Source organism: Phyllostomus discolor, chromosome 2 (assembly GCF_004126475.2).
Source record: "Phyllostomus discolor isolate MPI-MPIP mPhyDis1 chromosome 2, mPhyDis1.pri.v3, whole genome shotgun sequence".
Classification (NCBI taxonomy): Eukaryota; Metazoa; Chordata; class Mammalia; order Chiroptera; family Phyllostomidae; genus Phyllostomus; species Phyllostomus discolor.
The window spans coordinates 41,621,391-41,647,557 of NC_040904.2; the positions used below are offsets into that span (position 1 = coordinate 41,621,391).

The 26,167-nt window shown below is 35.7% G+C and overlaps 1 protein-coding gene across 8 annotated transcripts in view; it reads left to right on the top strand.

The window, feature by feature from the left end:
• Positions 1-2,123: 2,123 nt before the first annotated feature.
• The window catches only part of FXR1 (FMR1 autosomal homolog 1), a 59,302-nt gene continuing 35,258 nt past the window's right edge, over positions 2,124-26,167 (top strand). For 3 of the 8 annotated variants that reach the window (XM_028505087.2, XM_028505089.2, XM_036017737.1), the window contains exons 1-3: positions 2,259-2,377; positions 19,152-19,204; positions 20,694-20,787. In XM_028505087.2, the coding sequence (XP_028360888.1) occupies positions 2,327-2,377; positions 19,152-19,204; positions 20,694-20,787 (198 nt within the window). In that variant the 5' untranslated portion in view covers positions 2,259-2,326. Of the gene's footprint in view, positions 2,378-11,450; positions 11,539-19,151; positions 19,205-20,693; positions 20,788-26,167 lie in introns of those variants that run through there. The other 5 variants (XM_028505088.2, XM_028505092.2, XM_028505090.2 and 2 more) reach the window with 5 other exon arrangements.

The window sequence follows — 26,167 nt, forward strand, 5'->3', positions numbered from 1 at the left end:
AAAAATGTAAATTATAGAAAAATATTTTAATTTCATTCTTAAGTAATCCAATGTCTTACTAATGGGGTGTGCCTACTCATTGGTCACTACACACCTTTCCTGGAATCAAACATTGATTTTTGCTTTTATTACATCAATTGCTGAAAATCAATGCTTGCAAAGATATGGAATCATCAAATATAATGTAGCATAATATAATATTGAAACTATGACCTAACTTGAGATAGCAGTGTGCAAAATGTGTGACAGATAAGTATCACTGTGTTAACCTCAAAAATGTAAAATATCCTGAGGCACTTCTGTGAATTCATTGCCGTGTCCATACTTCTACAGGATTCTTCATAGCAGCATTATTCCTAACAGCCAAAAAAATGGAAATGACCCAAATGTCTACCAAATAAAATGATGTGGCATATTCATACAATGGTATATTTAATAATTAAAAAAGAATGAATAGAAAGAAGGCAAAGGGATTAGCCAAAGAAATAAATACATAACTCACAGAAATAGACAACAGTGTGGTGATGGCCAGAGGGAAGGGGGAGTGGGAGCTGGGTGGAGGTGGGCAAAGGGGGCAAGAAATGGGGTCATTTGTAATAATAACAATAAAAATCAAGGAAAAAAGAATGAGCAGTGACAATACATGCTACAAAATGGATGAACCTTGAAAATATTATGTTAACTGAAAGAAGCTAGCCATAAAAGACCATATATCGTGTGATTCCATTTGTATGAAAGGTCTAGATTAGGCAAATCTACAGAGTCAGAACGTGGATTAGTGGTTGTTTAGGGCCTGGATTTGGAGTTAAAAGGGGACGGACTGCCAACAGGTACAGGGATTCTTTTTGGAGTGATGAAAAATATTCTAAAATTGACTGAGGTGATGATTGCACCACTGTGTAAATTCACTAAAAACCAATGAATTGTACAGTTGAAACAGATCAATTGTATGGTATGTGAATTATAACTCAATAAGGCTGGTGAGGAAAAAGAGCAAACTAGGACATGATAATTCTGAAGTCTGATAATAGGATTGTACATAAAGTGTTGCATATATGAAGCCCTTACTAAATAGTGGCTTGCTGTTCATTGGAGGGTGTTTAGTCTATGTTTTCTTCACATGATGAACATTTTTAAAAACATTCTGTATATAGCAATACAATATTGAGCACCTTTGGTGAGCCTCCACTTTCTTGCAGAGCCTTTGGAGATGTGGAAGCGCTGATCAAATGCTATATACATTTTTTTGAGGACCCCCCAGAAAGGCTGGGCCTGTGGGCATTTCCTTGAGAGAATACAGTGCCAGCAAAACATTCTTTTTTTAAGTTGTTTTTTTTTTTCTCAAAATGATAGTACAACACACACAGAAAAGAGCCCTAGTATTATTTCTAAAGGTCTTGTTTTGGGAAAGTTCTAGTATTGTTAAAATATTCAAAGTATCTTTGTCATAGTGTTTACAGTTTTTGAGTAGATTCTGATAGTCAAGCCAAACAAGTTGATTCAGCTTTGATTATACTTGTGGAAATCCTCAAGCATTGCATCACGCAGAAAACGTGGTCCCCCCACTCTATTAAAAGTTTCCGTGACTACTTGCAACAATGGGTATTATCTTAAATTCAGCTGCAGGTTGTGAACACATCTAAGTTGAACCCAAAATAATTTTAAAACAGCTAAAACTCTAACAGGTGGGGAGAAGGCTCGGTCTAACTGTGTGAGGTGTGGAACTGTGGCATTTGGCTCCAGAGAAGGCCACGGATTTTTTAAAAAAGAGCGAGGCTAAAGAATTGGAAGCACATAGTATGTACATTTTTAGGGTCCCTTCTTCCCTCAAAAGTTTGTGTCAGTGCTCACTTGGACCCCTCAGGTGCTCTTCCTTAGGTGAGGAAGCTATGCCAGGGCTACCAGCACTCCCAAAAGTTTTAGGGCAAGGTGCCGAAGAGGAGTGGAATAAAGATGAAATGGGTAGGGGCCGTCTGGGTAGTTCACTCCGGGGTGGCTGGAGTAATTTAGCGGCTACAGCGGGAACCCTGCAGGAGTGGGGGGAGGACGTAGGAGCGGGTCAACAAAGGTCGGGCGATTGTTTCGGGAAGAGAATCGGGGAGCTGCAGCGGCGGGCGGAGCCCAGGACGAGTGAGGTAAGCAGCCCCGGGAGCCCACTGAATGACACCATGCTGCGGGGTGAGACCCCAGGGGTGTAGGGCGGGGGATTCCAGTCCCCGCCCTGCTTCCCTGCCCCTCCCCCCGCCTCCTTTACGCCCCTCCCCCCTCCTCCCCGCTGGTTGGAAAGTTTCTAGAATCTCTTCCCAGCGGCCTTTGCGGTTCCAACATGGCGGAGCTGACGGTGGAGGTTCGCGGCTCCAACGGGGCTTTCTACAAGGTACCTTTTTGCCGCTTTGTCGGGTCTTCTGGCGCATGGGCCAGGTTTGGGGGAGGGTTTCTGGTCTCAGAGAGGGAAGTTTGGGGTCGAAAAGGGAGGCCAGACCAAAGCCCAAGGCCGCTGGGTTCCTTGCTTCTCCCCCCTCCACCCGCGGTTTAACGGTCCCGGGGGCCCGGGCCCCGTTATGTTTTGAAACAACCCGTCGGACACCTCTTGTATTTCTCTACTTAGGAACATTTTTCTTGGGTGCTAGTGCGGTCCTTGGTCGGCCGGTGAAGAGAAGCCGAGTCGCTGCTGGGCGGCGGAGAGGTAGCTCCTTGGGAGCAGGCCTGAGCGCCGCGAGGTGGGGTAGTCGTGAAAGGAGGTGGTGGGATTGTGTGGTCACAGCCGCTCTCCCGCCCCTTGGACGGGGCCGTGCGGGAGCGCCGCGGCCGGCTGCTCCGACCCCTCCCCACCCCCTTGGGGGGCGCGTCGCGGAATCTTAGGAATTCACCTTTGTACTAGAGTTTTTGGCAAATAAACTTTAGTGTCTGAAGGGTACCTATTTGAAGGTTAGGCTTGAAGAGAGAAAACTAGAAAATCTTGAAATGTGGCGGGTTCATAATCTTTTTGCGGCCTGGGAAATTGGGCGGCGCCTTACCCCTCCATTAAGGAAGAAAATGCGAGAGTTCCAGGCTTTAAGTACAATTTAAAATGCGAAATGGATTAGGGAGACAGGTAGGAAGGTGACCAGTTTCTTTATATCAGTTGCCCAGTGTTTTTGGAAGGTGTCGAGTTTTATACGTCCCCTGTCCCCACGAGGTTTTTTGTTTGTTTCCATCGGGAGGAAAGAGATTTCTTACGGAAGGAGATTAAATACGGTGGGATCGGGGTGTAAAACAGAAGAGGAATTTGATAGTAAAAGAATTTAGCAGGGGCTTCCAGTGTAGGGGTCACATAACTGAAAAAGAAATCCTTATAATTCTGCCATTGTAACGGGCTCTCTTCCCGATTCTCTCTCCCAAAGTATGCCAAGATGTTAACAAGATCAATACAAAATCTCCCCAGCTGTTGTCTGTCAGTCAGTCTTACTAAGCCAGCATCTCAAATGTTTGAGAGTCCTGGCTATTTTTATGAAGGGCCTTCTCCTAATGCAGGAGTATTGTGCATACGCTGAATGGATTCCCACTACGTTCATTTCAGCGTACCTTTTGTCCCGCTGGATTTTATTTTAGTTGGTGAAATTGACTATTTTCAGCTTTTTTTTCTTTCCTAGTTTACTGATTAGCTATGTGGACTTGGTTAACTGTCACGTGGTAGTAGCATAGTGGGAAATCACAGTTGGCATGTAAAGGGTCTGCTGAAGTTTTTTACAACTCTGAATCTCCTTAGGTAGTCAGCATAAGGTAAAAACACCTGACTGGTGGGAAGGAGTCTTCATACGTGACTGGTTATATTAGCAATCTAGGTTTAAAAACGTGGTGTCAAAAGACCTAAGTAAAATTTGAGTGTAGAATTCATTGACTAATACTCTTATTGAACCTAGTGGGTGCCCTTTCTGAATGACTGCAGACAGAGTTGAGGCACAGTGCACAAAGAATGGGTTTACCATATTTTTCTTGTCAAGGGTAAATGAGGTTCATCATTTTTTGCATCAGTACTCTCTGACCCATGGAAAACACTCACTATTTGGCCATACATTTCTTGTGTAATGGAGGTATGCAGGGTTTTTTTGTTTGGTTTGGTGTTTGGTTTTTTGTTTTTTGTTTTTTTTTGTCATACTGAAAAATAGAAAAGGATTATTTTGTCTTAAATTATTTTGCACCATGTGGGTGGTAGAACACCATTTCTTTTTAGCTTATTCACATTGATTACTACACAAGATAGCCTTCATTTTATTTATTAATTAGAAAGGGGGGGGAGAGAGAAACATGGATTTGTAGTTCCACTTATTTATGCATTCGTTGGTTGCTTCTTGTATGTGCCCTGACCGGGGATCGAACCCATAATCTTGATATATCTGCACCATGCTCTAACCAACTGAACTACCAAGTCAGGGCTTCATTTCTTTAAAAAAACAAAACAAAACAAAACAAAACTCGCTTAAGATCATCATTGGAAGTCTTAGTAAAGACTCTACAGTCTTACTTTGTTTTTTCAGTATTTTTTAAATCAAGTCACAGTGAGTCAAGTGTCCGTATTTTGGAATTTTAAAGTATTGTTGATTCCTAGCCATACTCTACAAATCTGCCTGACTGTACTAAGATTTTGACTCCATTACTCAGTGTTGCCTTACAAAATAAGGTGGTTCTTTAGCAAAAGTTGGGAAGGACCTCTAGCCACTTTTTATGTATTAAAATAATTGCATTTGAACATTGGGAATTTATGTCTGGCTATAATCAGCTTGCACACGTACTTTATAGAAACTGGTTTTCAGAACTCCGGAAGAAGGGGAATGGTGAAGTGGAAGGAGCCCTGGATTTGAAATTAAACAAATGGGAATTTTAGGCCTGTACTAAAGTTTACCCTTATTTAGCAGTGGACCTCGAACAAACCTGTCTGGTTCTGTTTTCTTTTGTTTAAAATGAGGGGTTTGAAAGAGCTAAGGGTCACCAGTTTTGTTTTTTTTTAATCCCCTGAAGTTGCCCACTTGGAAAAAATTGGTTTACCACACAAGTGATTTTTTAACTATCTGAATTGAGATTAATTTGCATATAGTTAAATTTCACTTTTTTTGATACACAATATGAGCTTTGATAAATGCTCAGTTGTGTAACTACCACCAGCAAGATGCAGGCATACAGGATAGTTCCACCATCTCCCAAATTTCCCTCATGCTCCTTTGTAGTCAGCCTCTCTCCTTACCCCTAGTCAGACCCTAAGGTATTTTTTGTTCCAGTAGTTATGCGTTTTTCAGAATGTCCTTTGTGGAGAATCATATGCCTTGTAGCATTTTGAGTCTGCCTTTCATTTAGTGTTAAGTAATTTTTTTCCAGTTTAAAAAATATATGATCAGTGAGGGAATTTTGGAAACTATCAGAAATTGCCCTGAGGAGTTAGTTAACATTTTGGTGTGTTTTTTCTTTCACTTGTGTTTTTCAATGTACAGGTGATTGATTTTTTTCCTTCTCCTTTTCTCCCTTTCCCTCCATATGCACAGACGTGTACTTGGCTCTAAATGTGAATTGCCATGAAAAATTTCAGTCATGGGATTAGTAGCCAATGTATCATGCCTTGAGGCATTGCTCTGTAGACATGCTTGATTAAAGATTTTCTTTTGGAACTGAAACTTCATTCCCCAAAGTAATTGGAAAAACTGAAAAGCTGAAGATTTGACCAAAAATTAGGGTAGTCTTTTAAAAAAACATTCACACAAATGGATAGCATGTTTTTCATCTTGCTTTTTATAACTTAACAGTGGATCTATAGCTTGAAAATGCTCATGTTTGCAGTCCTGTACAAATATGGGGATTGGAAGGAATGGGAGATAACGTTAATTAAGCATATGTTAAGGGATGCCATTTTATATAAAAATATGCTTTTATAACCTTTTCTACCTGGAGTGTGGCATTTTAGGGTTTATTCATTCATTGGTTGCTAACAGCCATTTAAGGTGCCTTTTTTAAAAAAAGCTGTGAGATGGAATTTACCATCTATGATTGTTAGCGTTTTACAGAGTTGTGTAACCATTACCACAATCTTATTTTAGAACATTTCCATTATTCCCCCCCCCCCCAAAAGTTCCCATTTGGGGTCAGTAAAATGCTTTTTAACTGATGTATCTGATATTAAACTTAGTAATAACGTGGCAACTTGCATAGCCATGGGCAAGATACAGTTTTAAATATAAGTTGAAAGTCGCTCAATTTCTGGCTCTTGTAGAGGAAAGTTTCCCTGGTGTTCCAAGGAAATGTGTAATTTCTAAGATGGTTGAATGAAATATTAGGAAGATAGAACTAATTACTTTTAGAGCTCTGTGATTTCTTCTTTGACTATGTAATTGACTACAAAACCAAATTTAAAGTATGATATTTCCAAAATTTTCTTATTAAGCTTGGCTTAATAAAACATTAAAATGCAATTGATAGTAAGTAAATTATGCAGGTTTATTATTACCAGTGATGATGACCTATGGAGTTGCAGTAAAGTTCTCTGAGAGTGTACTGACTTTTTTAAGTTAGTATAGTTTATTGTTGATTTCTTTGTGGAGATTAGTAATTGAGGAAAAGTGGTGGCTCTCTTAATAATATTAGGAACAATTAAATTTAAAACATACCATTCCAGATATTTTAAAGATAATTTTTAGTTTTATATGTTTTAAAATGTGATTATTATGAAAGTGTAAAACTTTAAATGTAAACGTGAAAAGGATTTAACTAAATGAAAAGACTTAACAAATTTTAAGAGTCAAGTGTACTTTTCCTGTAGTTTTGTTTTTGTATTACAAGAACAACACAATTATGAAACAATCTGAAAACAAATTAGTAAAACAATCTTACCTACCTATAGATATTATTGTCAAGGCCTTGGTTTTATATGCTTATAGAAAGTATACCTTTTTCCATTATTTTTACTTTTTTGCACCAGTATATTTCCTTCATCAACCTATTTTTGTGCTGCCTTCTTTTCTGAGTGCCTGATAATCTACTAGATATTCTATGTCACTTACACCCGTATTTCCTGTTTTCTCTAAAGGACTCCATGAAGTATGTGGTATTATCCCCATTTTTTACATTTTAGGGAGCATGATTAACTTATCCAAGATTGCACTGTAGCTGAAGTGAGATTTAACTCTAGGGCTTCTCATTTCCAATTACCTAGTTGAGCAAGTATTAGAAGTTCTTCAAAGGAAATTCTAGGGTACTTAGGAACGGAGGGCAGACACTCGAATGAATAGTAACTCAAAAAGCGAGGTCTCTTCCACAATGTTAAGGATATGACTAGTGTGTTGGGTTTTTTTGTTGTTGTTGTTTCTGGTTTTTTTTGGTGGGGAGAGTAATATATGCTTTTCATGTCTGACCCCTAATTCTTATACTGGCTGGTTGTAAGACCTTGATTTTTTTTTTTCATTTGCAGTATTAGACAGTTGGATATCTTATAACACAGTTTTCAAGTGGTGAATCTGCTAGGTTCTGTTCATATATAGCTCTAACAAGAGTTATTTTTTATTGAGCATGCAAACTATCAGATGGCCGAGGTACTTTACAAAAATTTATCTTTTAGCCTCTTTATCACAATGAGGGGGAGATAGTGTTACCATCAATTGAGGAAGTTGAGGCTAATCTAGGTCCATTAAATTAATAGGAGGCTGATTCAAGATTCTATGGTTTATCAAGTTATTATAAATTTCTACTAATTAATACAATGGAAGTCAAGAGGACTGAATTGGGAGGATTCTTGGAGGAATGATTTGAGTTACGTCTTCACTTGACAAAAATCTACTCTTTACAATTTGGTAGCCACTAATAACTATGGAGCTGAAATGTGCTAGTCTGACTTGAGATGTGCTGTAATTGTACAATCTATACTGGATTTCAGAGACTTAGTATGAAAAAAAAGCACATCCTTCATAATTTAAAAATACTGATTGCACATTGAAATATTTGGGTATACTGGATTAAATAAAATTCCAAAATTTGTACCTGTTTTTACCTATTTTTATATGGCAACTAGAAATTTTAAAACTAGATATATGGCTCACGTTATAATATGTGCTGGATATAACCATACATTTCTGTCATTCTCAGTTGATAGCTTTATACTGATTATGTAAAGTGTTTGGGAAATGCTTGAAATAGTTTATGCATTTATAGTATGAAGCTTTTTTCCTTATAATGTGGCACTTCGTGGTGGTAATCATACCAATAGCATATTCTCTTGAGGGTGTCAGAACTTTTTTTTTTTTTTTTTTAAGATTTTATTTATTTTTTAGAGTGGGAAGGGGGGGAGAGAGAGAGAGAAACATCAATGTGCGGTTGCTGGGGATTATGGCCTGCAACCCAGGCATGTACCTTGGCTGGGAATCGAACCTGGGACACTTTGGTTCCCAGCCCGAGCTCCATCCACTGAGCTATGCCAGCCAGGGCTAGAACTTTTTTTTTTTTTTTTTTTAAGATTTTATTTATTTATTTTTAGAGAGGGAAGGGAGGAAGATAGAGAGAGAGAGAAACATCAATGTAGGGTTGCTGGGGGTTATGGCCTGCAACCCAGGAATGTACCCTGGCTGGGAATTGAACCTGGGACACTTTGGTTCCCAGCCCACGCTCAATCCACTGAGCTATGCCAGCCAGGGCTTAGAACTTTTTTTTTAAAAAAAGTTTGTTTACAGTTGATTTACAATATTAGTTTCAGGTATACAACAGTGAGTAGATGTTTATATACCTTACGAAGCACCGTATTTTGCTGTGTATAGTGCACACTTCTTTGGCCAGGTTTTTGAAGGAAAAAATAAGGATGTGCATTATACATGGGTAGCACTAATTCCTGTGTATAATGTGTGTCATACATGGGAATTAACACTAAAATGGGTGCACGTTTTGCACAAGAGTGCATTGTACACGGCAAAATATGGTGATGCCCCTGGTAAGACAGTCTAGTGCTCATAGGACACCATACATAGTTATCACAATATTATTGAGCATGTTCTCTATGCCACATAATATTTTTGAGTATCAAAGGCTTTAGAAGATTCTTTGGGAGATGTTCAGCAAATACTAAGAAAATTGTTTTGATGGTTGTTAAAATTTTCTGGGCCAAATCCTCATTAACAAGGTGTTCATTAATCTGAACATACATATTTATATATATGATAATTCCTTTAATTTATTTGTCCTTACATTAAAGAGACCAAAAGCCATGACAAAATTGAACCAACATTAAATCTGAGTTAAATATCAAGTGCTTTAACTTGTCTCTCATACTCTAGCCTAGCTCTTTTTGCTTAGCCTTTTTGGGAGGATGAGGTAGAGGTATCTCCCCTAGTAAAAACTGATGGAGTTTATAAGTATTGTTGGCAAAGGAACATGTATTCCCTTGGCAAGATTTTTTCAGGATAATTAGTCATATTAAAATTTTACTCTTTCCCATGTTATAACTTTTCGGTTTTACAGCTTTTCAAAGATTTTTTTACCTGGTGAAAGGGAACTTTGTTTTTCCCCAAAAAGGTTTAATACTTCCTTTTTCGTCCATTGATGAATGTCAACTATAGCGTGGCTAGAAATGGGCTTTATAATCTTTAATTTTGTCTGTTGGATGTAAAGGGTTATCTCATTGGAACTTGGACTTGCAGACCCCCAAGAATGAATTTTAATATTTGTTGGCCATTTGGATTTACTTTTCCATAAATTGCCTGTCATTTGCTCATTTGTCTATTGGGGTATATCATTTGTCACTTTGAGATTACTTAAGAGTCATTTATTGTGATAGTCTCTCCTCCACATCTATTATGTGTTGACTTTCTGGTATCCCTGGCTGTGAAGGTTTTATTGTTTGTTTATTTGTTTATTTATATTTTACTGAACTGTTTTTTCCTGTTATAACTTCAGGGTTTCCAGTCCTGGTTAAGATAGCCTGTGTTCAGATTATACGTACAATTTCTTAGGTTTTCTTGTAGACTTTCATTCATTTTATATTTACTAAATCAAGACTTATTTTTGAATATATAGGCAATTGTGTTAGCACCATGTGTTAAGTGACCTCTGTTTTAAAACTTTATTTTCTCTTTTTGGGCATGTGGGGGCATTGGGTTCTTACTCTGTTGAGCCAAATCTTCCTCACTTGTAGGATTGGGGTGGAAGGAGGATGTCCGACTCCAAGAAAGCTGAGTCTCAGGGTTGATAGAACATCTTGAGAATTGCTCCAGAAAGTCTCTGGGGTGCTCTGGGAAGACCATGATGTCCCTGAAGGGGGACATTGTGGCTTGCTTTTGGGCAAATGAAGTGATGTAGGGGTCTTATTTTCCTTATTTTACTGCCCTGGGTGCATGTACATGTGCACTGACCCCCCCCCCCCCTTTCTTTTTACTTACCACATAGTAAATAGTGGATCTGAGCCCACTCTTAATGCTAAACACTGCCCTCTACCACAGGGTCTTCAATGAGATTTTTTCCTTTCTCTGTTAATAATGAGTTCTTTTTATATGTTAGCTGTATACATAGTTCAGAAACTAAATGTTTTATTATAAGTTACTTAAATTGCCTGACATAAAAGCTCCAGGAAGATTCACCATGGTATTTATTGGGGGTGAGAGAGAGGAGTAGCTTTAAGTACTTCTGGCACATCTTTGAGTGCCTGGAAATACCTTCGTTTAAGGTGAATCAACTGTTTGCAAATTGAGACTACATAAAATTGCTTAGGTTATGATGATCACTTGCATCTGGGAGCCCCTAAGTTAGTTTTCTCAACCTAATAGAGTTTCTCATCCAAATTATAAAACACTTTTCAGTTTTTCAAGGATGGTGCATAGCTAGTTCCATTCTAGATGTATGGGAGGAAATTAATTTATTATAAATAATGAATGTCTTAATGATTGGGTTGTATTCTTTTAGAACCCCATTTAAGAAAAAACTGTTTCCTGTATTCATTTTTCTCTTTTTAATCCTGTAAATTGGATCATATGTGTATAGAGTGCAAAGTGGGACAACAGATGATTCTGACTATTGGAATATTGATTTGAAGTGTAAAAGGAAGCCAAAGGTGAAGGTGTCTCTAGTTGGAAGTTGGGTTTGGAGTCAGGACATAGGTTATTTTTCCATATATTGATTTGGAAAGTTAGTGGAAGATCCATATAATTTCATTACATTGAAAATGGCATCAGTTATACGAGGCATGAAGAGGCTATGTTGCCAGTTAATCTGAGTGGTAGTTCCCTTTGTCTTTTAGAATTCTTGCGTACTTATTGAAAGTTCATCTTTAAACACTTGCATATGTAGAATGGAAAATATAAGCATTTATATTTAAACCGATAAAATTTAAATTGGTTAAAACATCTTCACAGTCAGTTGATTGTGTTTCTTCTCACCTTCCTCAGTGCCATGGAGAGCATTGATGTTGCAAGCATACTTTAAAAGAGCTTTCCTCTATTATCTCCAGGATTTTCTTCCAAGAATTTTCACCCACTCTGCAAGTTTTGATGCTGGTGCTTTCTTGATTTTATCAGAAGGTGTCAGCAGAACAACCTTCTGGTAAGAAACCTCAATCTTTCCTAAAATGGTCCTTCATCGGTTTGCTGAATGAGATATCTAGGTGTTGCAGTCAAATGTCAAATAAAATTGCAAGCAAACCACGATTGATCATGCCTGAACAGTGACATTCGTATTTATAGTATGACTGCCATATGGCTATTAGCCATTCTAAGATGCCATAAATTGTAAGAAGCATCCTGATTTCAGAGATTTTAAATTGCTAGAATTGATGGGCTGGGAAGGTAGACTGGGGTCAGAGAATGAATCAGTAAATAAATTGATAGTTAATCAGAGTAACAAGTTATAAATCCATTGTGGCAGTTCTTGATAAACAAAAACCTGAGGCAGATTTTACATAAATATGCATTTTTCCCTTCTTGTGGGTTGTGTTTTATAATCACATTTATCTACAGCAGTAAACTTTGCCTGATATGATTGGGGGAAATGGAGATTTAACTCAGATTATGGGGTCTAGTATATAAAGAAACTTATTTTGATCAGCTTATTTTTGGACCACAGTATTTTACCACTTTTGCCTCAGTAATTAAGCCATCAACTAAGGTTTTAACACGTGTGAGGAGGCATCAGAAATGTAGTTATTTCACTGTTGTGCAAAATGAATGGGAAAGTAAAACCTGTAAATTTCACAATAGTGAAGAAAAGCTGACAGAAGTATCAAAACTGGAGTAGATATTAAATTATATAAGAATATTTGATCATATGTGAGCATGAGAACTTTTTGTTTGCTTAAGAGAATAAATGTGAACTAAAGATTTGATTCCTTTGTTTTACCACTTGAGATTGAGATTAAAAACCTACTGTCCATTTAGCAAGATTGTACTAGTTCTTGCTCAGTCTCTTAGCAATCAGCAAACTCATCTAAGAATTTTGAAATTTATGAAAGAGTTACAGCTTTAGGGTATAAATCTTATGGTATCTGGGCTTTCATTCTAAACCTTTGAGGATTCATGCTGTCTGGTTTCTTTAAGCAGTTTGCTGAGTGTTGAGGTTTTTAAGTTTCTGTTTCTCCTTTAATAAGAAATGTAAATTTAGGATTGTTAGGAATTGCAATAGTAGGAAGTCATTAGTGGATTTTTTAAAAGTCCAAAGTAATAGGTGAATTTGAAATGATAGTTACTTTGCAGGTCAAAGGAATTTTTCTAGACTAGAATATGTTCTTCATGAATTTAGTGGGAATGTTTTCAAAGGGATTCATGCATCTCTAGATCTTTAAGCAACAGCTCAAGCAAAGTCTCTGATGAATCGGTCAGCATTTTAAATACTGAAATGTTATTTTTTTCCCCTCGTGTCCTCAGTTCCATCATGGGGTTAAAATGTTATTTTTAACTTGAGTTTATGTTTTGGACAAAATAGTTGCCTTTCCAGTTGTGAACTAGATTTTGATGTTTTTTTTTTTCCTGGAACTTTGCCTTTAAATAGGCTTTTTAGGAAACCATACTTCAAATTAGTAGTACTCTCAGACTTAACCTTTTGAAGTTTAAAACTATGAATTAGCAAAAAAGCATTTTATTATCTGATTGATAATGATTTAATGAAAAGACCTCCAAGCAGATGATGAGGTTTTAAATTCAGTATTTACAAACTTTGGGGCTATGTAGATGTGTATGTTTTAATAAGATCCCTCTAATAAGAGGGATCTGGAAGGTTTATAAAAGAAATCTTGTCTATGTTTAGAGTTATTAGCCATGGTCCATAATTCATTTCTTCTTATTTTTGACTTTATATCGACTCTGTGAATTCCTGAAATACACTCAGACGATGTTGCTTTCTGTTTAACCAATAGGATTTTCTTTCATGACTACTTTCCCCTTGATTACTCTCATCAAGTTGAAAAGCCTGTTTTTCAGTTGTAGTGTTCTGTAACTTCAAAAATGTATACTTATATTAAGCAGATACCTTATGCTCCTTGTTCTTCCCATAGGCTATTTAAGCTCCCACTTCAAAATTGCCATATACCTTATGCAAATATTTTAAAAATGAGGTTGATTTTTATATTCTGATAGGGAAGGATCTACAAGATATAAAGTGGGAGGAGAAAAGCTAAGTTCAAAACAAATTGTAGTGAATGTGTAAAAAGAATATTAAAATCACTGCTTTTTTTGTGAGTTGCCTATTTACATAGTTCATATCCATTTGTTTTCCAGCTTGTTTAGCTTGTTCTTAGTAACTCACCTGAGGATATAAGAAATTGAAATTTGACTCTGTTGTATGTAGTTTCACCCTCTTTTTTTCTTTGTATGTGATATTATTTGCGTCTCATATTTTAGCTTTTAGGTAGTATAAGTTTATCAAACCTTTTGTTTCTGTGTGTGTGTGTGTGTGTGTGTGTGTGTGTGTGATTGAGTTTGTATGCGCGTGCGTGGTTACAAAGGCCTTCCTTAGTCCAAGGTCATAAATCTACTTGTGCTTGATCCTGTAGTTTTAAAAAAGTTTGACTCTGTCATCCATTGGTATTTGGTGAATTTCCTAAATGACTTGGACTTATTTTTGGAATCTGTGTCTTTTTTGTCTTGATTATTGTAGCTTTAAAATACTTTAATATTTGGGTAGTTGTAGTGTATTTTAGTTACCCCTACCCCCATTTAAGTTTCCTTTTAAAATACTTCCTTGTTTGTTTTTAAGATATACTTAGGTATAATTTTATTAAGAGATGACCCCTTTCCCTCCAACAGAATCATATACTCCCTAAGTATTGTACTGGAATGCAATTTAGGGATATATTGAGACTTTTATGCTATCAAGACTCCCTAAGAATGTGATGTGGTTTACATTTTCCTATATATTTTGCTTATATTTATTTATTTATTAGTCAAGTTTCAAAGATTTCTGCACATAGATTCTGCACATTTTTTGTTGCGGGCATTTCTAGGGTTTTATTTTTTGGATGCTGTTGAAACATTTTTTGTCTTATTTTCCATCTGCCTGTTATTTTTATCTAAAAAGCTAATTATTGGTTAACTTGCCAACTTACTGAATCTTTGACTCACAAAAATTTTTTATTTTAGGCTAGATTGCAGTTAAAATTCACTGCTTAGGGATTCCTTCTATTCCTATTTACACATAATATATGACATTCCTGGGTTTTACTGTATGCTGCTGTCTTTATTTCTTGTGGGAGAACATTCTAAGATATTTTTATGACACTTAAGATGTGTTACATTGTCTTGTTACTTACAGATGATTATCTTAAATTATAGTTAAGAGTTTAAAATACAGACATTTTGGACTGTAAGATTAAGGGACCATTTTATAAAGATGCCTTGGAATATTCCATGTTTGCATATGTATGGGAAGATGAAAAAGAAATGGGAAAAGTTTTTGTATTGAAAAAGAGGGTTCCAGAGTGTGAATGGGAAGAGAGGCATAATCCCTAAAGGTTGGAGTAACATGAGGAAGACAAAAGTGGTGGAACCTTAAAGTCATAAACCCCCCCCATGCCATATGCAGACAGATATGGGCGCTGTTTTTTGGTGACCCTCAACTCAGATTTTGGGAAAGACCCAACCCTGCCATTTTGGGTCTCTTCACTACAAAGGGACCCACCATTATTCTGGTGACTTGGGGAGTACAAAAATGTCTTAAAAAGTATGGACTTGGCTGTGCATCAGATAGACACAATTTAATAGAGACGTGGCCACTAAAAGTACCTTATCCTTAGAATGTAGGGTTTAGGGATTGGAACATATTTCCATACTGTTCACTACAGTCCAGACGTCATTTAAAGACTGATTATCAAGTGCTTAATTCATTTAATCTTATGCCTGAAGTGTATTAGCAATTAACAGTAGGTGTCCAGTGCTGTGTTTTTTTCCTTAAAGTTTGTGAAAAATGTGCACCCAAACAAGGTCAATGTACTGGTAATAAATTGGGGATGGGGTGGGAAGAGGTAGAAGCATTGGTTTTTTAGATAGGGAAAAAAGGATTTTATTGTAACAAGGAGTAGAGTTTCCCAGTGACTTGGAGCTTTGATTTGAACTAATACACTGTATAATTTATACAGAAGTTATAAGGTCTGACATAATGACACATTCCAGATTCTGAAAGTTGTTTGTAAAGGACTAGAAAATGTTAAAGTTGAAAGGATGACCTATCTCTGATGGCAAGATGTGTTTTACTCTAATACTCATAAACTTGAGAATTCTCCGTTTTCTGAAGTATTACTTAAAAATGGCAGGGGTATAATAGAGGTAGATGTGCTGGTAACATTAGCTATGAAAGTATTGACCAAAAATGCTTGCTGAAAGATGTGTAGATGAACAACTAGAAATAGAGGAGTTGACCAGGAAATCATTATTACAGTATGGTCAGATAATCAGACCTTGCACTAGAATGGCATTTCTTAATTTTTAGCTTTGGGAGGAGAGAGAGGAATTTAAAAATATGTAAAGAATTGCAAGACAGAAACTACCATAGCACTTTTGAAGGTACAATAAGGCCTCACTTGTGATCCATAGGTTCTTGGAAACAGTGACTTTAAGCAAACTGATTTTACCTTAGGCTAATTGATACATAAACAAGAGTTAAGTTCCTAAAGCATATTTCTGATCACAAAAATGTCAAATAACTTTTAAATAAAGATTGAAAGCATCTAATATTAAACTTTGAAATAAATGTGAGCTATACAGACATTTAAGAAAGATTAATAAAAACAAGATGATTTTCCAGACTGATTCTTCAGTTCAGGATTGGGGGGTTTGAGGGGCTGAAGCCTATCCTGGCAGCTCAGGGAGCAAGGCAGGAACCATCCCTGGACAGGATGCCCTTTGATCATTGCAGGGCACACTCATACCTGCACTTGCTCAGATTGGGACCATTTAGCTGTGCCAGTTCACTTCATGTGGTCATCTTCAGGATGTGGGAGGAACCTGGAGTACCTAGAGAAAACCTACCCCAACAGAGGAGAACAGGCCACCTTGATACAGGAGTGGTCCTGGACAGGAATCTGTTTTTTCCCCCGTCCTCAAGGTTAAACATTGCTATTCAAGGATCTGCTGTATCCTGAGTTTTAGGACTGACATGAGGATGTTTGCATTGAAATGACCCATAGCACACAAATAAGTCAGGTTATAGGCATTTAGAGCTGGAGAGAGATTGGGATCAAATTACAAAATCATAAAATTGAGTAGCAGATGTGCTAGGAGGGCACTGATAGACTAGTTATTTAAATTCTGTGATTCGTGATTTCCATATTAAAGAAAATAAAATGATTTTATTTTCAGCCAAATCTGTTACCCTCTTTTCTCCAATTTACAGAGACTTTTTTTAGGGTGGTATTGGCCATCTTGCATTTTTGTTTTTCCACTGACAGTTTGTTTCAGTCTTTGGCTTGCCAATTTGCTTAGAATAATATCTAAGACGTAGCATTACATATTAGCACTTGTTGCTTTGCTTTTTTAAAGATTAGTAACCCTTACTCATCTGTTTTGTGAATTTCCCAAACTTTGTTGCAATTTTTTTCTCTTCATTGTCTTGTGTGTTTGGGTGGGGGGCAGTACGCCTAAAAACCCCTTTAGTATGGGGTTGGCCAAAGAGTCCATTAAGGAAAAAAACACTTTTTTCATTATTACTAATAACTTTATTAATTTGGATATTTTGAGTATTTCAGTACTCAAAATATCCCTCCCTCCTGCTATTGGCCACTTCTCGTGGGTAGAGGCTAGGGGTGCTGCTAAACATCTCCCAATTCACAGGACATCCCACAGCAAAGAATTACTTGGCAAAAAGGTCAATGGTACCAAGAAACTTCACAAACCACTTGTGACACATTCAATCAGTCACACAACCTTCTCCATATACTGCACAATCCTTTTTTTGCATTTCAGTTGTGTTTTTTACCTTTGTTTAAATAATAAAGCATGATATGCTGAAATGTTACATATTTTCTTCACCTTCAATATCAAAATGGCTGCACAACAATTCACCAATTTTGATAAAGTTTTTTTAAAGATTTTATTTAATTATATTTAGAGAGGGAAGGGAGGGAGGGAGGGAGGGAGGGAGAGAGAGAAACATCAATGTGTGGTTGCTGGGGGCTGTGGCCTGCAACCCAGGCATGTGCCCTGACTGGAAATCGAACCTGCGACATTTTGGTTCGCAGCCCACGCTCAATCCACTGAGCTACGCCAGCCAGGGCCAAGTTTTTTTTTTTAATGCATGCTGATATGACTGCTGTCACAATATAATCTAATGAGATTGTTTTGAATGAAGTTAAAGACAACTAAGCAGTGCTAGAGCCATGTATGGGGAAAAAACCATAATGGACTTTTAGCCAGCCTAATATTAATTAGCAGGCTTTGGTAGGGAGGTAAGGTAAACAGATGTATTCACTTCTGCTATGTTCTAACCAGGTACTGAAAGTGCGTGTGTTTATGTAGCCAGCTTTTAGTGCATCCTATGTAGTGTAGTGTGATCTTTGCTTTAGAAAAGTATTTACTGAGTACCTAGTGTTTCAAAGTGTGTGTGTAAGAATTTGCTTTGGTTGAAAACTTTGTGGTTCTGATTGACAGAAATATGAAGTGTTATTTAATGTCAATTGTAATCATACAGGTGCCAAGGAATTCTTGCCCAAGGTTGCATAGTGGTAGAGCAAGGATTCGAACAATAGTTGTCCTACAACCGAGACCTTTGCTCTTTCTTGAGTATGTTAGGTCTTACGGTTTTTTAAAGCTGCATTCATCAAACGAAAAGAATAGTTAATTTTAAGGATAGAAAATGACTACTGATTTTTATTGAGAATGCATTTTTAAATTTTTAAAAGACATTGATTTGAGAGAGGGGCGGGGAAAAAGGGAGGAAGGGGGAGAGGGAGAGAGAGAGAGAATCAACCAACTTTCATTGGTTGATTTTCGTATGTGCCCTGACCGGGTATCAAACCCACAGCCTTGGCGTATGGGGACAGTGCTCTAACTATTGAGCTACATGGCCAGGGTGAAGAGAATCTATATCCATTCCAAGTATTTTTTAGGCAATGTACTCACTATAGCCCAATTTTTGTAAGCAAAGAAGGAAGAGAAGCTGTAGAAAAATAAGATTAGTTTAGTGGTAAGGTTAGTATTCAAAATATGGTCATGTCTTTTATTAAAGGTGGGCTTTAATTTAATATTTGTAACTAAAATTTACAACATTTGAGTTCTTTCTCCATGTTAAGTACTGTGGTAAACATTAATTATTTTACTTAATTCTCATAATTCCATGAGGTATGATACCTCATGATATCTCACTTAAGCTATATAAGTGGTAGAGCCTGGGATGTGAATCTTGGTAGCGTGACCCTAGAGCCTGAACTGTTAGTCACAGTACTAAGTACTGCCTCACTTAGTTTGAGTATTGACTAATACCTGTGATGTTTCAGGCATTTACTAATTCTGAGGTAGGTATGTGAAGCTGAGGTTCAGAAAGGTTAAGTAAATACCAAGGTCATGCATTTCACAAATGATGGAGATGGAAATTAAATCCAGATTTGCCTAATTCTAAGCTCTGTTGTTTTCAGTACTCCATATTTTCTTTGTATCTAATATTGCCTTTTGTAGTTAATATAGCATTTTAATTGAATATTGATATACCTTTAATAATGTTTTGGGGGTTTTTTACAGGGATTTATCAAAGATGTTCATGAAGACTCCCTCACAGTTGTTTTTGAAAACAAGTAAGTTTTTTTTTTTTATTGTTAGGGGTCTTAATTTTTAAGATGGGTAGTGGCAAACGGTTTGCTTTTGTTTCTTTCTATTGCCAGTAGAAAGTGGATTTAGTTTCGGGTGGGCTTTTTGATGGTTTGATCATCTTATGGGTTCAAATAATTCTAGTTTTAGTAACTCTTTGCCGGTTTTTCTGCCCACAATTTACATGTAACTTTTTTCAAGACCCTTTTATTTGCCAAAACACACATGAACATGAATCAGTGAGTAATTTTTGCAGAAGTAGATGGCACAAATGGGGTTATAATATGCTTAGTTCTTAAATGCAAATGTTGAAGTTAAAATGTTGAAATGTTGAATGCTGCAGGAGGCTTTCCAGGTGGCTATTGGTAGAGTAAGTATTAGGTCATTTTTAATTGCTTGATATTAATAAGGAATATCAATTTTGTAGATACTGTGATGGCTAGGTAATGTTCTAAAATGTGGAAGAGTGTATGCTGGGCCTGGTGAGGAAGCATTATAAAGGAGCAATGTATAACTGAAGGTCAGAAAAGAACTGTTTAACTTTCACTTTCAAGCTGCTTCTGGAACTGCCTGAAAAGATATCTGCCAAACAGCTGTTCCATGTAGAAACAAGTGTTGTGATGATTTCTCTCTTTGAGCGGCTGCCATTTAGACAGTAATGGTGAAAAGAAAGCAGTCAAAACTTGTAACTTCTTTGTGTGTGTGTGTGTATGTGTTGCAAATACATGCTATAGGAACATTTTATGTGTGGGTTTATTTCCCAGACATAGGAATGATCTGTTGTAAGTTAAAAGTTATTCTTCAACTCAACTTACAAATTACAACACAAAACATGTCAGTTAAGCAATAACTGAATTTGTAACTGTGATACATATTTGTACAGACATTAAAAGTAAGCTTTTAGTAGGTTTTAGTTATGTGTTCATTGTGGAAAAGATAAATTCTAAATGAGAAAGTTAAATCTTATGTAAGTCATCTATTCAAAGTAATTGTAATTTTCTGTATTTCTCTGAACATGTATACTTAAAAGGAATTACACTATTTTTATTGTTTTATACTCTGAAATTATGTTCATTTGACAGGTTACAAAGTTGTAATGTGTTTGAAATAAGTTGATTCTACTTCTGTTAATTTGACAGTGGTATAAATGATATTTCAAACTTAGGTTACTACTATGAATGTAGCCAATTTTTTATCTCAAGAATATGTGCTGTTTCCTTAGGATGAGTAATTTGGAAGGTAATTTGTAATTATTTTCAATGATGTTAATTATTTATAAACTTCAAGAGTCATGCAAAATCTGTCTCAACAAACTAATTATTTGGAATATATAATAAGAAACTTGTTTTTCTTTAGGGAAAGCTAAATGATTAATTGGAAAATTATACAGCAGTAAGCATAGACTATATAGCTTCCATATTAGAGAGTATTAGGATAACGTATTTTGAACGTTTAATTTCTTTTCTAATCCTTCAGTTGGCAACCAGAACGTCAGGTTCCATTTAATGAAGTCAGATTACCACCACCACCAGACATAAAAAAGGAAATTAGTGAAGGTGATGAAGTCGAGGTATGTATTTGTAGGTTTATTGTCTTGTGTGCTTCTATTTTGTTTTATGTAAATACTCTTCTAGGAAATGTGTTTAGGTGGTGGCGAATAAATCTAATTCCTTTTCTTTTTCTCTTGATAATGACTGTATAAGCAGTAACGCTTGAGTTTTGGAATCAGAACTGAGACTCGAATCTCAGCTCTGCTCTTAGCTTTTGTGCCTTGGTCGAGTTTCTTTATCACTAAAATGGAAATAATGAAAAAATGTGAGAATTAAGGATGATAGGGTGTTCAAATTGCTTTGCACAGAATCTGGCACAGAGAACTATACGATGTTGATCGCTGTTTTCAATTTTTTTTTAATTAAAATTTGTGGTTTTTCCTCAGATTCTTTGTAAAGTACTAATTATCACCTTTTATTATAGTGATCATTAATATAGTTTGTATGTATGTGAAATACTATAATTAGTATTGCCTTGTTGAATATTCTAGAAATACCTGGAAATTTTTAAAGGACAGGAAAAACCAAAAGAAAAAAAAACACAGTCACTGCCCAGAGATAAAAACCACTGTTCATGTGTTCCATATTATTCTCAGACTCTCCTTTCCCCTTTTTAAAAATAAAAATGAGATCATTTGTACTGCTTCTTTATGTCTTGCTTTTTTCATATGTAGTAGATCTGATCTTGGGTGTCTAACTACAAAATGTTAATGTTGTTGATTAATATGTCTGCTGTTCTGTAAGAAGAAACTTGGAAGAAAGTAATTTTCAATACATGTTTACTGAGTCTGTTGGATATAGGAAATCGGATTTTTGATTTTCAAGAATTGACATAATTCCCCAAGATAGTCAGATATGCTAAATATGTTTCTCAGAAGGAGTTGGTTCAACAGATTTTCAAGTTTCATTTGTACCTAGTTTATGTAGGATGGGGGAGGGAAATTGGGGGCATACCATTAGTGATGAAATAGTAATCTGATGGTGTTTATAAACACTTCACGATATATGCCAGACACTGTCCTGAGCACTTGGCAAATGAATGCATTTAGTTAATCTGTCACTTTTATTTCTCATTTTTTAATGGAGATATTCTTTTGAGTTTCTATAAAATTGTAGATATGCTAGGAAACCAAAAAATTGTAGTGATTTAATCCCTGACAACCTGGACTCATTTTCATTTAAAAATTCTGCCTAAATTTTAATTATTTGCTCTAAGTTTACCATGCACTCTTGCTTTTGCTAAATCAAAGCATGTTATGACTTAGTTGTGTCAGGGCACCACAAGCCCATTCCCTAATAATGTTATAGCCTTTACTCAACTTTTTTCTTTCATACTTGACTTGACCAAGTGTGGGTGGGTACTAAGACTTTTGTAATAAGGAGCCCTGTAACTGTAGTCTCTGTGGTATGTGTCTGTCCCTGAGTGTAAAGTAGGGTACTTGGTGAGTCTTGTGAATTGTAGCACTAATGCTGCTGATTACTACTCAGCTATGTTCACTGGGACTTGAGATTCCAGTGAAAATGATTTTCTTAGTATTGTTTCCTTTTCTAATCACCTTTCTGTGAGGACTGATAAAAGAGGTGTTGTTTTGTTTTTTGTGTTTTTTTTCATTTTTAAAAATATATTTGTTTTAGAAAGTTTTTTTCCCTGAATGCTTAATTTTAGAATTAGAAATATGTGGTGGTCAGCTCTGGGCACAGTGCTTTTCATATTTTTTTAAATTGTTGTTCAGACACTTATTGGTAGTTTAAAGGCTCAGATGAAAGGAAAAACTTGGCAGAGTACTGAGGATGTTTTTAATCATGTTCTTTCCCCAGTCCTTCTTGAGGAAGGTCTTACCCATTTCTTGGACCATCTTCTGACCCATTTGGACATGGATGATTATAGTATTTTCAGTTTGTTCCTTGTTTTCAGTCTTGGTGAAATTTACTTCTTACAATTGTGAGAATCATCTGAAATGAAGATATTATTGTCACTTTTTTCACTTGAAATTTTTGAAAATTTACATAAGGAAGAAGCTTAAAATTAATATTGCAACTCATGGATTTATTAGATTTTTTTATTTTTATTTTTTGGCCACTAATAGTTAGGAGTCTGTTCACACCTGAAGTATTTTGGAATGATGGTAAGGCTTTATATTTTGAACCAATAACTTTTGAAAGCTTCCCACACCTCTTAAATTCAAAGTAATAAAGGTTATGAAATGATAAGCATATTACATAATATAAAATGCAAACCTCCCCTCTTACTGTGGGTGTGTAGGTGTTCTTGTTGCCTACCCCAGTTTACATCTCATTTATCAGAATTTAGTGTCTCTTCAGATTTTTTTTGCATTTATAAAGAATAATGTATTTTTGTTACAAAAATTGAAAAGATATTTATTTGTGACTTTTGTTTTTAATTAATTAGGGTATTATACACAGTTTCATGTCTGAATGTACAGATCGTCATTTCTACTGACACCCCCATAATATTCTTTAGTACAAATGTATCATAATTAGAAGACACTGAAGCTGAGTGATTTTTTTCTTTTGCTATGATTAAAAAATAACCAGAATTAATTAATCCTCTTTTATATAAATCATCATCTGTGATTATATAAATCACAGTTTTAAGTGGTTCGGTTGCTGAATTAAAAGCATGTCCTTTAAAATTTTGATAGTACTAAAATGTGCCATTTTATCCTCTAAAAATGCTTTTTGAATTACCACTTCATAATTTTGCTGACACATAAAGGTATATGTTTCCTCATCGATTAGTATGTTAACTTCTTATTTAGTATGCTAATTTTAAATTTACTATATTAATTTTTTAAGTCACTCATTTCTTTTTGCTAGTCACAAATAGTATAACAGCAATAACAATAGCTGACACTTGTATAGCACTAGCATATGCACTATATAACCGACAAGCTCTTTAAACAGATTTAGTTTAACATAACAATTTATTGAGCTGTGCTAAACTCTATTATCATTTTTTAAGATTTCCTTTTAGAAGAGGAGAAGGGAGGGAGAAAGACAGGGAGAAAAGCATCAATGTGTGAGAGATAAATTGATCAGTTGCCTCTGACACGTCCTGATTTGGGACCCAGCCTACAACCCAGGCATGTGTCCTGGCTGGGAATTGAACTGGTGACCTTTTGGTTTACAGGCCAGTACTCAATCCACTGGGCCACACCAGCCAGGGCTGCTGCTGCTGTGGCTGTTAACCATTCCAAGGTCATAAAGGCTAAAAATACTGGAAAGCTGATAACCAGTTTTAGTTTTTGTCTTTACTGTTATTTTCTAATATATCATGTTGTATTTATAGAGTGTTGTCGGTTTTGTGCCAGACTCACAACTCTTCTCTTCTTCCGCAGCCCTGGGAACTCCTTCTCTTTGAAGAAGGGAAAGGTGACTTTGATTTCAACACTAGAAACAAATTTAGAACAAAAGTGATCCAGGAGAGAGCTTTCCATTGACCTTACAGGCGTTTATTTAAAGATTGGCAATATATAATTTCCATTCTGTAGTTTAGGAATGGTTGACTATTGATAATTTCATATAGTTTACTCTGAAATTCTATTATTTTAAAAATATGTTTGGCTATTTTGAGGTTTGTTTTTCCAGCCAATTTATGAGGCTTACACGAAGCTATAGAACACAGTGTTATTGTTTATAATGGCCTCAAAAAGATACTATATGTGATTTGTAATAGTTGGTTTTTAGAGGTCTGAAGTTCAAATATTAATTTGAAACCTAATTAGTGGCTTTTACTTGACTTTAAAAGTGGTGACATATTTTTAAATACAATTACATATATTTTTTAAAATTTTATTTTAATCATTGTTCAAGTACAGTTTTCTCCCTTTTACTCCCAATTCCAGCCCACCCACCCTGCAATTACATATTTTTGATAAATATTTGCTTAATGGTTGATTTTGCTAACTGAATATTGCTTAGGAAATAATGATCAGCTTATAAAGTTGGAAGTAGTGGGAAAATGAAGAGTTCCTTTGATTTTTTTTTTGAGCTGGTTATATAATGTTCTGGGGCATTGGAAGTGCAGTAAAAAGTACCCTGGTGATTTCACGTGAGGTGTGCTTTGTTTTATTATAGATACCTGTTTTGCTTAGCAAGTTAATATGCATAAAACACACGCAAATGTTACATAGTAAGCCTTATAGCTCAAGCCAGTGTATAATTTTATAAGATTTTCAAGGTTTTCTTCTTGGGTTTAACATTTAAAAAGCGTTTATTTTTGAATTGTGAAGATTTCTGGTTGAAATAAGAATTGACAAATTTTTGTTCTTGTGACATATATGCCTTCCCATCTTTTATGGCAGACTGGCAGACTTTATGATTATTCATCTTTATATTTTAATTATAACATTAGGATAGGTCATTAAAAGAAATCAGATAAAAGGAGTAAGAATAATTTGAGATAGGATACTTTTACCTTACAGTTTTTAAAACTCAATATTTTACTTATAAACAATGTATAAATATACATGTATTATTTACATATTATCTTTAAAAATGTTTCAGTTGATTCTTGAGACCAATCTGAAAATTTTAGCTGTCTGTAGTTTTTCTCATAATTCCAAGTCCATTGTTAGTCTTGGTGCTTGGGAAATGCTACTACATTAAAAAAGGTGAACATTTTTTAAAAGTCTTATCTTTGTCTTGAAAAAATGGCCATGTTTTTTTAAGATTTTATTTATTTTTAGAGAGAAGGGACGGGAGACAGAAAGAGAGGGAATGAAACATCAGTGTGTGGTTGCCTCACATGCATCCCCTGCTGGGGCTCAATCCACTAAGCCACACCAGCCAGAGCTCAGTTTTTAAGACTTTGAAACCCACTTGTTAGTGAATCAGCCACAAATATGAATGAGATAATAATACTGTACAGGTAGATAAATTATATTACTGTGTTCTATATGTTAAGCTTTCTTTTCATAGATTGTAATGAGATGAAATGGTGAATACAGAGGAATGATAAATGCTGTATTTCATGTAGTTATGAAAAGTGTCATTATGATTAAGGATTCAGTTTAGTGCTTAACATTCTTTAGAAATTACCTGCCTCATGTTTATTATCTCTATTTGGTTGTGACTTTGGAAGGCGTAGTTAATTATTAATTTGAATGAAAAGTTAGCAACATTATTAGGATCCAGACTGGAATTTCATTGAAATCACAATTTGGTGTGTACTAAATTTGGAGACCATTTTGTAGTAAGGTTTGACTTGGAGTCATTTGGTGGAAAGAATCCTTAAATAGGCCTTTGGAATTTGATTTTCATATTCCATCCTTCACACCATAAAACTATCTGAGTACTATTACGTTTTTAGGTTTTTAGATTTCTAATGGCAATTTCTTAGTCCCCTGATTTTTTTTAGCTCTTCTTGGGTTTGAAGAA